This window comes from Pecten maximus, chromosome 18, assembly GCF_902652985.1.
Source record: "Pecten maximus chromosome 18, xPecMax1.1, whole genome shotgun sequence".
Lineage (NCBI taxonomy): Eukaryota > Metazoa > Mollusca > Bivalvia > Pectinida > Pectinidae > Pecten > Pecten maximus.
Genome location: NC_047032.1, coordinates 10,079,936 through 10,092,928, shown reverse-complemented (window position 1 = coordinate 10,092,928; position 12,993 = coordinate 10,079,936). Strand labels below are relative to the sequence as shown.

Here is a 12,993-nt window from a genome sequence, read left to right as displayed (position 1 = left end):
TATCAAGAGTTTTAACGGATACAGTGCCATCATGGATAGTAAGATTATTACCTCATTAAATCTAGAATTAAACATTGAAAATCCTATTCCAGAGAAGATCGGAGTCAGCAGATATCTAGACGGACATGTATATTATACTAATGAAAATACACTCAAGTCCCCCTGGGCATACAGCGAAAACATAAGTCAGTTAAAAATGAAGATAAATATTTTTAAATTTGCTCACACCGACAAATATTACATCAAAGATCACTCTGATGAGATACAACAGATGGTGGACTCAAAATTAAATAACTCACATACATATATGCATTTGATCCTTTGTTAAGAGTTTTGATGATCAAGTTAATTGGACAAGTTTGCAATAGGTCAGTGATGTCCTTCCTTAAAAAAGTTATGTAACTTTATCAAAAAAAAATCAATTTCGTATGTTCCCCTGAGTAGATATTTTAATTCCAATATAAGTTTACATCTTTATGATACTTTCATCCCTCTGTATATCCACGCATGTTCACCAAATGTCATATTATTGTAAATTTACATGTATTGCATTTCGTAGTCTATCTCTGTATACCTCTTCTGTACAGGTGTTGAGATAATAAATGAATTTGAATTTGAATTTGCAGCAATACACAAATCTGTCTTTGAAGAACACTAGTTATTGGTATCCATGTCAACAGTACTAGTGATGCCAATATGATACCATGGAGCTGAAATCCAATCCTCAATCAAACATGTAAAGGGTGGTGGGGGTCATGCCAACCTTTTGGGATTTCTCTGTGTACCATGCCACACTAAGACTATCTAAATGCTTCCATCTGGGACAATGAAAGTGATTGGTAACAATATATATCAAGTAGATAAATACCTTATTTCTTAATGGTTGTAAAATAAACAAGCATTGCAAGCGAAACAAATCCCCTTACATGTCAAGTGTACTGACTGAAATATTCTGCAATAATAATATAAAAAAAAAACCAAGGTAAACTTGTTCAATGTATTCTACTAATTGACCAATATATGAAGTTTGATCATAATCTGTTTAAAAAGGAAGTTGCCTGTGGGATGACAAACAATTTAAAAAAAAATAGTAATAGTGGCCTTGACCTTGACCTTGTCCTTGACCTTGTCCCCTGAAACCCAAACTTGTTTGAGGTATGTTTATACTTAAACATATGAAATTTGATGGAAATTAATCTAAAAATGAGGTCACTTCAAGAGCACTGGCTAAAGATGAACATCCGAACGTATACACAAGCATACAAATGGAACGCTATGCCCCCTACCAAACTTAATCGCGAGGAGATAAGAAAGTTTAACTTTTAAATGAAGTCAATCCACTGTCCACTTCGTTTTATGACAACAACTTTTCCGCCAGTTGTGTATGTTTTTGTGTGTGTGTTTTATTGTTTTTTGTTTGTATATATGCATGTGTCTTGCAGGTAATTAATCATATAACTTCTTAAAATCCCAGCCTGATGCGAAACAGAAAAAAATATCCCAGAATATGGTCTTATGTGTTAGAGATAAAACACGGCTGATTAAGTTTTTATCCGTATCGTGATGTTGCGTGTGTCCAATTAGATCAATGGGGGTAATCACAGCATAATACGCCGAGGAGGATGAGTCCACATAATCTCATTGGACATGACATTCGGACATGATCCTGTGTACCGGATTAAGCTTAGTAAGTCATTGACATAATGTACAAATCTCCATATCATCAAGTTTCATCCCTTCAGGATAGAGCCAGTTCTCACACCATCAGCCTCATGCATCATTCAGATGTCAAAATAGCTTTATCATGTTGGATATTTGACAATATTTAAACAAACTGTTATATATCCTATCTACAAAAATCAACAGAATCTCATTAACAGCAGATAACGAGATGATTTCCAGGTAATTAGTATGAATTTTGTCACTCATGTACGATACTCATAAAGGATTATCATCTCACATTTAACTTTAGTGCCTAATTCGTAATGATACTTTTTATAAAATTAGTTTAAATTTGTCTTCATAGTATAACAATGCAAGAGTACTGAAGAACAATAAACATCCGTCAAATGCCATATATTGTTTTATACTATCTTGTATCAAAATAGTAAACATTTAACTTTCTGCTCAAGTCTGCAATATCAGAAATTGACAGCAGCACTTTTGAAAAAATATTTGAATCAGAATTTCTTTGAGGAAACATAGCTTCTCATGAATCTTATACATTCTAAGTTTCAGAGAAAGCGGTTAAAAAATATAGGAGGAAATCTCTAGGCAAAAATCAAATAACTTAATACCAACACCACACCTACCCTTCATTCTACATTCCCAATCCCCCAGTCAACACCACACCTACCCTTCATTGTACATTCCCCATCCCTCAGTCAACACCACACCTACCCTTCATTCTACATTCCCCATCCCTCAGTCAACACCACACCTACCCTTCATTCTACATTCCCCATCCCTCAGTCAACACCACACCTACCCTTCATTCTACATTCCCCATCCCTCAGTCAACACCACACCTACCCTTCATTCTACATTCCTCGTCCCTCAGTCAACACCACACCTACCCTACATTCTACATCCCCCACCCCTCAGTCAACACCACACCTACCCTTCATTCTACATTCCCCGTCCCTCAGTCAACACCACACCTACCCTTCATTCTACATTCCCCATCCCTCAGTCAACACCACACCTACCCTTCATTCTACATTCCCCATCCCTCAGTCAACACCACACCTACCCTTCATTCTACATTCCTCAGTCAACACCACACCTACCCTTCATTCTACATTCCCATCTGTCAGTCAACACCACACCTACCCTTCATTCTACATTCCCCGTCCCTCAGTCAACACCACACCTACCCTTCATTCTACATTCCCCATCCCCCAGTCAACACCACACCTACCCTTCATTCTACATTCCCCACCCCTCAGTCAACACCACAACTACCCTTCATTCTACATTCCCCATCCCTCAGTCAACACCACACCTACCCTTCATTCTACATTCCCTGTCCCCCAGTCAACACCACACCTACCCTTCATTCTACATTCCCCGTCCCTGAGTCAACACCACACCTACCCTTCGTTCTACATTCCCCGTCCCCCAGTCAACACCACACCTACCCTTCATTGTACATTCCCCAGTCAACACCACACCTACCCTTCATTCTACATTCCCCATCCCTCAGTCAACACCACACCTACCCTTCATTCTACATTCCCCATCCCTCAGTCAACACCACACCTACCCTTCATTCTACATTCCCCATCCCTCAGTCAACACCACACTTACCCTTCATTCTACATTCCCCGTTCCTCAGTCAACACCACACCTACCCTTCATTGTACATTCCTCAGTCAACACCACACCTACCCTTCATTCTACATTCCCCGTCCCCCAGTCAACACCACACCTACCCTTCATTGTACATTCCCCAGTCAACACCACACCTACCCTTCATTCTACATTCCCCATCCCTCAGTCAACACCACACCTACCCTTCATTCTACATTCCCCATCCCTCAGTCAACACCACACCTACCCTTCATTCTACATTCCCCATCCCTCAGTCAACACCACACCTACCCTTCATTCTACATTCCCCATCCCTCAGTCAACACCACACCTACCCTTCATTCTACATTCCCCATCTGTCAGTCAACACCACACCTACCCTTCATTCTACATTCCCCATCTGTCAGTCAACACCACACCTACCCTTCATTCTACATTCCCCATCCCTCAGTCAACACCACACCTACCCTTCATTCTACATTCCCCATCCCTCAGTCAACACCACACCTACCCTTCATTCTACATTCCCCATCCCTCAGTCAACACCACACCTACCCTTCATTCTACATTCCCCATCCCTCAGTCAACACCACACCTACCCTTCATTCTACATTCCCCATCCCTCAGTCAACACCACACCTACCCTTCATTCTACATTCCCCATCCCTCAGTCAACACCACACCTACCCTTCATTCTACATTCCCCATCCCTCAGTCAACACCACACCTACCCTTCATTCTACATTCCCCATCCCTCATGATCAGTCAACACCACACCTACCCTTCATTCTACATTCCCCACCCCTCAGTCAACACCACACCTACCCTTCATTCTACATTTCCCATCCCCCAGTCAACACCACACCTACCCTTCATTCTACATTCCCCATCCCTCATGATCAGTCAACACCACAACTACCCTTCATTCTACATTCCCCATCCCTTAGTCAACACCACACCTACCCTTCATTCTACAATCCCCATCCCTCAGTCAACACCACACCTACCCTTCATTCTACATTCCCCATCCCTCAGTCAACACCACACCTACCCTTCATTCTACATTCCACTAGTCCAGATTACACCCCCCCCCCCCCCCCCCCCCCCCCCCCCACCCCCCCCCCCCCCCCCCCCCCCCCCCCCCCCCCCCCCCCCCCCCCCCCCCTACTCTTGGTGTAACTTACCCCACTAGTTCAGAGTTACTCTGACTGTTAACTTTATATCCCACCAGACCAGATTTACCCCCTTACTGTGACTGTTAACTTTATATCCCACCAGACCAGATTTACCCCCTTACTCTGACTGTTAACTTTATATCCCACCAGACCAGATTTACCCCCTTACTCTGACTGTTAACTTTATATCCCCACCAGACCAGATTTACCCCCTTACTCTGACTGTTAACTTTATATCCCACCAGACCAGATTTACCCCCTTACTCTGACTGTTAACTTTATATTCCACCAGACCAGATTTACCCCCTTACTCTGTTAACTTTATACCCCACCAGACCAGATTTACCCCTTACTCTGTTAACTTTATATTCTACCAGACCAGATTTACCCCTTACTCTGACTGTTAACTTTATATCCCACCAGACCAGATTTACCCCTTACTCTGACTGTTAACTTTATATCCCTACCAGACCAGATTTACCCCTTACTCTGACTGTTAACTTTATATCCCACCAGACCAGATTTACCCCTTACTCTGACTGTTAACTTTATATCCCACCAGACCAGATTTACCCCTTACTCTGTTAACTTTATATCCCACCAGACCAGATTTACCCCCTTACTCTGACTGTTAACTTTATACCCCACCAGACCAGATTTACCCCTTACTCTGACTGTTAACTTTATATCCTACCAGACCAGATTTACCCCCTTACTGTGACTGTTAACTTTATATCCTACCAGACCAGATTTACCCCTTACTCTGTTAACTTTATATCCTATCAGACCAGATTTACCCCTTACTCTGTTAACTTTATATCCTACCAGACCAGATTTACCCCCTTACTCTGACTGTTAACTTTATATTCTACCAGACCAGATTTACCCCTTACTCTGACTGTTAACTTTATATCCTACCAGACCAGATTTACCCCTTACTCTGTTAACTTTATATCCTACCAGACCAGATTTGCCCCTTACTCTGACTGTTAACTTTATATCCCACCAGACCAGATTTGCCCCCACTGGTAACTTAACAGCTGACTGCTGAGAAACGTACTGGATGACCATACATCAGTGTCAGGCGATTATTACCTGCGTGTAAAATACACAGGGACGTGATACAGCGGATTATCTGCATTCCTGATTTTGATGAAGATGTGTTTTGTAATCAGCTTAGCTTTTTTTCTCTCGCCACTAAAATCTGTGAAAAGACTCGTTGGTTATAATCCTGTTGACGGGAGATGCCTTTGATACGATGATTCTAAACCCTTACAAACAGCCCACCTCAGCCTTGTGTCACCCACTTCTGACGAAAGCCTGTGCTCATTTGATTTAAATCCTATTGCGATACCTAATCCCGGTTTGAAAGCCAGGAGAATCAATGTCCTTTGTCCGTTTCAATTAAGCCTATATATAACTCAAATGGGAAATAAAACATACATATACATTGGATATGTCATCCAGAAGTAAATCATTCTCTATCTTATTAATTTAAGTACAAATTTAAAATTATTTCATCTTTGTTTCCAAAGCCCTTAAAATTATTACTACTCTAACTAGTATGTACTGGGTATTGCTTAAGCAATACACGTCCCTTTTTAGCCCCTTCTAAAAATAGTGACAATGACCTTGACCTTGATCCAAAATCCCTGAAACTCAAAGTTGTCCAAAATATGGTCCTTGACCTTGACCCAAAATCCCAGAACTCAAAGTTGTCCAAAATATGGTTCTTGACCAATACGTGAAGTTTGATCAAAATCCCTCAAGGAATGAAGCCGCTAGAGCGCTGACAAACTTTGGGTTACAAAGACGGACGTAGAGGAAACCTATAGTCCCCCGTCTCACCAGTAGGGGACTAATAAAGTGCTGTCCATGTATAACAAGAGGCCATTCAAACCTGAATTAGACTTGGTCAAGTTATATTGATACTGAGACATTGCATGTTTTTCTTTGTTTTTAAGGATGGACAAAATCATAGAAGAAAATATTGCTATTAATGAATTAGTTGATAGTTTTCTGGTCATTTTTCCAATGCCGTATAAGATATACAGGTATATCTAGACAAACTTATTAGGATGAAATTATTTTAGTGATATAGTATACAAGATCTGCATATCTGCAGAGTGTGTCATTTCAAAGCATAATGAGTACTGCAAATAATGTTTTTATCTAATTAATGTAAAAGCCTTTTAATCCTGTATTGTTAGCTTGAAAATCTCTCAATGGACCAATGATGAGAGTGGGAGATCAAAATATGGCTGTAGTAACCTATATTTTCATATGAAATTGTGTAATTCCACGGCCTCGGAGGCCGAGTGATTAAGGTCTCCCGACACTTTATCACTAGCCGTCCAACCCTGGGTTGCGAGTTTGAAACCTACGTCGGGCAGTTGCTCGGTACTGAGTGTAGACTGGTGGCAAAATATGGCTGTAGTAACCTATATTTTCATATGAAATTTTGTATTTCCAAATTGCACCCAACTTACTGGCTCCCTCAAGGTCCACTTCTTCTGTTTATGGAATTTCTCGGGAAAAATTCCAGATTACAGTTCAAATTCCTCTGACTGTACTAATTAGGGGTTCAGATTTTAATAAAAAAATTCTGAGATTATTTCTAATTGATTTTTTTTAATTGATTCTAATTAATTTTTTATTTGGCTTAAAACTCCTTTGCCCACATGAAGGCCAACCATTTGTTTATCCATTGGCCTAAAATCGTTTTTAAAAAAGTGTTTAAATTTTTTTTTTCAATGTGTACAATGAGAAAGGAATGCAATGAAAATTAGATAAAGAACAACATTGATGTATTGTGCCACAGCATCAGATGACTTGGTGATTATATATGAATAGCAGGCTTTTTGGAGGACATTTTTGAGTTGAAAATTGGCAAAAATCCCGATAACAATTACCTAATTTTTACACATTATTTAAAAAAAAAACCAGGTCACTTTTCTTTCTAAAATAGGACAAAAAGGCCCTATCCTAAATAATGAGGAAAAGCCCAGGGTAGACAATGGCAAAATGTTAATTTTTCTCACACTGTTGGGTTAACCAGAAACAGACAATTTTTTATTTGGCCTCTACATGTGATCTTCTTAATACTAGTACTTAAGGTATACTGACGTAAAACAAAAGTCATGCAGAGTTTCCGTTCCACATATTGTCCATCAAAGAACAAGTTTCATGCAGGTGAGAATTAGGTGGTTTTAGCACCGAGATGACTTGTATGTAAGACTTATTATATACGTATGGATATTACATACCTATGGTACCTCTCTCAGATATTGCCTTATCCGACCAAATGAGTTTTGAAATAAGTCTCGTTTCATACACGGAGTATATACCTATTATAAGTACTTCAGTCCCTGAACGTTTGATTACCAACCTTTGTACCATGTACAATACTGGTTCTTAGTGAAAATATTCCTTCACACCCATATTAAACCTAATGACCACAACTTTTCATCCGCTTATCCAAAATAATTCAATTTTCAAATTTTATATCCGATTGTTCGTGATATTCAACTTTCAATATCTTCTCCGTCATAAAATCCAAAATATGCAAGCGTCAGTTAAATTCTTCTAAAATATTATGTAAACGTATGGTTCATTCCATTTTAAACGTTGCTTGTGAGGAAAATCTGGTTAAAACTGGGCGATTCTTTTCTTTTTTCTTGTTTGTGCCCTTTTATTAACATATTTCTACATTTGACCATATCCAGCATGGTAGCACTTGGTCATCTCTTTAATTGTAATTATGAAGTCTATGTCTACAGTCTAGGGCAATCTATATAATCATTTCTAGTAAAAATTCAAAATTTTAGTTCTGACTTAAAGGTCAAGGTCATTGATGATTTCTTTTTGAAAATTTTCGAAACACTTTAAAGTGCCAGGATTCTACTGGTAAAATCCTATTATCTAAATGATTTTGAGTTATGGTGTCTGTGGCCTTGGTAATTTCTTTTTCGAACTTTGTTAGGATTTGTTTGACGATGCAACTGACCAAAAGTTATAAGCTGTAATCAAATGGGTTCTGAAGAAATTGGTTCAAATAATACAATTTTCCATTCAAAGGCATGGCATAGTGTATATGCTGTCCTTTCTTACTTTCGGATATCCTCTCCTTAAGATTTGTCGAGAGATATCAACTCCTCATTTATTTTGTCTGGAGATATCCACTCCTCAGTTTTGTTTAGATATCCTTCCCAGTTTTTATCCCCAGATATCCACTCCTAACTTTTTGTCTGGAGATATCCTCCCCTCATCTTTGTTTAGATATCCTTCCCAGTTTTTATCCCCAGATATCCACTCCTAACTTTTTGTCTGGAAATATCCTCCCTTCAGCTTTGTCTGGAGATATCCACTCATCAGTTTTTTTGTTTGAAGATATCCATTCCTCAGGTTTTTTTTTGTCTGGAAATATCCAGTCCTCAGTTTTTGTCTGGAGATATCCTCCCTTCATATTTTGTTTGAAGATATCCATCCATGTTTTTATCCAGATATCATCTCCTGTTTTGTCTGGAGATATCCACTCCTCAGGTTTTTTGTCTGGAGATATCCACTCCTCTGTTTTGTCTGGAGATATCCTCCCCTCGTTTTTGTTTAGAGATATCCTCCCTTCAGTTTTTATACAGAGATATCCGCTCCTTAGTGTTGTCTGGAGATACCTTCCCCTCAGCTTCTATCTGGAGATATCCACTCCTCAGTTTTATCTGGATATACCTTCCCCTCAGCTTCTACCTGGAGATATCCTCCACTCAGTTTTCATCTAGAGATATCCACTCTTCAGTTTTTGTCTGGAGATATCCTCCCCTCATCTTTTGTTTGAAGATATCCACTCTTCAGTTTTTATCTGGAGATATCCTGCCCTCATCTTTTGTTTGAAGATTGAAGATATCCTGCCCTCAGTTGATCATGCTTACATTATTTTTTTTTTTCTGTGATGGGGGGGGGGGGGGGGGGGGGGGGGGGGGGGGGGGGGGGGGGGGGGGGGGGGGCATAAAATTGAATATTTTTCAAACCCTTCCGTTTCGAATTAATAATTTCAAATACTGTTTTTATGAACCATATCTTACTGGACAATGTTTTCAGGTAAAAGCAATTTAAGAGTAATTAATAATAATAAAACATTTGTAGGATTAAGAACAAATAATATAAACTAGCAAATGTCTTAAGACATTAATGCCCCCATAGCCACTTGACACCCTGAAACACAGTTTGGTGAGGATCGCATCAGCAATTCCTGAGATTAGCTGTACTAGTTACAGAATATCTAGTTGCATTGCATCGGGACCGTACGGAACTGATATGGGTAACACAATATCCCCCCCCCCCCTCTTTATTGAGATGTGATAATAAACAAGGATGGATAGTATTGCAACAGCAATACAAAGTCCCCTGCCTGAACCAGGAGTGCAACTATTTATTTCCCATTTTTTAAACTACGTGTTATACTGATCACGTATACCAAGTTTCGTTAAAATCGGAGTAGTACTTTAGGAGTTGTCCGGACAAGCCTCAACCAATGAGAAGCAAGCAGCCATTTTGAAAAATGAATTTTTGAAAAAAAAAATGTGGAATGCACAACTACATGTTATACTGATCATGTATACCAAGTTTCGTTAAAATCGGAGTAGCACTTTAGGAGGAGTTGTCCGGACAAGTCTCAACCAATGAGAAGTCGGCCGCCATTTTGAAAATTGTTTTTTTTTGAAGAAAAAAAATGTGGGATGCACAACTACATGTTATACTGATCATGTATACCAAGTTTCATTAAAATCGGAGTAGTACTTTAGGAGGAGTTGTCCGGACAAGCCTCAACCAATGAGAAGCTGGCAGCCATTTTGAAAAATGAATTTAAAAAAAAAAATGTGGGATGCATAACTACATGTTATACTGATCATGTATACCAAGTTTCATTAAAATCGGAGTAGTACTTTAGAAGGAGTTGTCCGGACAAGTCTCAACCAATGAGAAGTCGGCGGCCATTTTGAAAATTGGTTTTTCGAAATAAAAATGTGGGATGCACAACTACATGTTATACTGATCATGTATACCAAGTTTCATTAAAATCGGAGTAGTACTTTAGAAGGAGTTGTCCGGACAAGTCTCAACCAATGAGAAGTCGGCGGCCATTTTGAAAATTGGTTTTTCGAAAAAAAAAATGTGGGATGCACAACTACATGTTATACTGATCATGTATACCAAGTTTCATTAAAATCGGAGTAGTACTTTAGAAGGAGTTGTCCGGACAACTATTGCGTGACAGACAGACAGACGGACAGACGGAGGGTAAACCTATAGTCCCCCCGTTTTTCAAACGGCAGGGGACTAAAAAATAAACTATGATCACATTATAGACATTGAGAAAATGATATACATACGTTTGAATGCTAAGTCATACATAGACAAAGCCATGCGGTCTCCATCCAATACTTCTCCTAGTGTCAGACTCTTGTGTTCAATCTGGATAAAACATTACACACTAGATAATGTTTAATTCTAAAATTTATACAAATCCTGAACAGATACCTGACTGATCAATGAGTCCACAATTTTCACACATACAGTTATCAAGTGTTTTCTGCCAATTTATTTGAGAATATTTTTTTCTCTCTCACTTTTTCTCACAAATTTCCAAAATATTTCAATCTTGTACATTGCAATTCTTTTACATGAGGGCATGAAAATCCAACTATCTATATATGTTCCCAGTTTTTTCAGACTTTTCCCAAAATAGCACGGAGAAACAATAGATATCAGAAAGTAAGGTTATATAATCTACAGTAGAATCTACGTACTACATCTAATCTTATATATCTGTAGCAAGTTAACTTTATAGATTCTTTATACCTTCTATTCACAATAAAGTGATCTTAAGTGTTTACCTGATGAATGTCATAAATATACTTTGGTTCAACAAAATGTTTTATATCCTTTTAATAATGACTTACTGATCTATATTTTATATATATTCATGTAGTCTTCACCAACACCAATACAAATTTTTGATTGAGGACAGCATTACCAGACCAATTTATTTTCTTAAAACATATCGTCAATGTTGTTTAAACTTAAGAAGAATTTAGCGAATCCTGTTGTATTGTCAAAACTCATTTTATTTCATTTGATATTGTCAAACCTTGAATAAGTACCTTTTTTGGCCTGCATACTGGAAGTTGGTAGTAGTGATATGTCTCGTGTGGGTTAAAGTATGGTCCAACTTTATTTACATACATCAACACCTGCAATGACAAAATTGAAAAAATACATACAGAAAATAATTTTGAAGAGTTCATCAGAAATTATTGTTTAAACAAGTTAAGAGGAGCACAGACCTGAACACCAAAGAAGTGCATGGGCCTGAACAAAAAACAAGAGGCCCATGGGCCTGAACAAAAAACAAGAGGCCCATGGGCCTGAACAAAAAACAAGAGGCCCATATGGACCTGAACAAAAAACAAGAGGCCCATGGGACAGAACAACAAATAAGAGGCCCATGGGTCAGAAAATTAAACAAGAGGCCCATGGGCCTTAACACCCAATAGGAGGTGTACAAGCCAAAACACCAAACAATCAAGAGGCACATGGGCCTGATCAAACAAGAGGGGTATGGGCCTAAAATCCAAACAAAAGGCATACAGGCCCAAACAACAAACAAGAGGCCTACACTAGGCCTGAATATCAAACAAGAGGCCTACACAAGGCCTGAATATCAAACAAGAGGCATACACTAGGCCTGAATATCAAACAAGAGGCATACATGCAGGACCAAACAACAAACAAGAGGCCTACACTAGGCCTGAATATCAAACAAGAGGCATACAGGACCAAACAACAAACAAGAGGCCTACACTAGGCCTGAATATCAAACAAGAGGCATACATGCAGGACCAAACAACAAACAAGAGGCCTACACTAGGCCTGAATATCAAACAAGAGGCATACAGGACCAAACAACAAACAAGAGGCCTACACTAGGCCTGAATATCAAACAAGAGGCATACAGGACCAAACAACAAACAAGAGGCCTACACTAGGCTTGAATATCGAACAAGAGGCCTACGGGCCTAAACACAAAACAAGAGGCCCATGGGCCTGAACAACAAACAACAGGTGTACAGGCCTGAACATCAAACAAGAGGCATACAGGCTTGAACACCAAACAAGAGGTCCATGGGCAAGAACAACAAACCAGAGGCACACAGGTCTAAACACCAAACAAGAGGCCTATGGGCCTAAACACCAAACAAGAGATGAACAGGCAATAACACCAAACAAGAGGCCCATTGGCCTGAATTTCAAACAAGATGCCCAGGGGCCTGAACACCAAACAAGAGGTGTAGCTTAAACACCAAACGAGGCGTATAGGCCTATGCTAAACAACAAACAAGAGGCATACGGGCCTAAACACCAAACAAGAGGCATACAGGCCTAAACACCAAATAAGAGGTGTCTAAACACCAAACAATGGGCCCATAGGCCTGAGCACCATACAAGAGGC

At 39.3% G+C, this 12,993-nt stretch overlaps 1 protein-coding gene across 1 annotated transcript in view; it reads right to left on the bottom strand.

Annotated features, from left to right (window-relative positions):
- The window catches only part of LOC117316497 (transmembrane 9 superfamily member 1-like), a 43,808-nt gene that overhangs the window by 25,354 nt on the left and 5,461 nt on the right, over window positions 1–12,993 (bottom strand). Inside the window, exons 2-3 of the mRNA XM_033871106.1 lie at window positions 11,645–11,734; window positions 10,874–10,955 (exon numbers count right to left, since the gene is read on the bottom strand). Coding sequence (XP_033726997.1) covers window positions 10,874–10,955; window positions 11,645–11,734 — 172 coding nt within the window. The remainder of the gene's footprint in view (window positions 1–10,873; window positions 10,956–11,644; window positions 11,735–12,993) is intronic.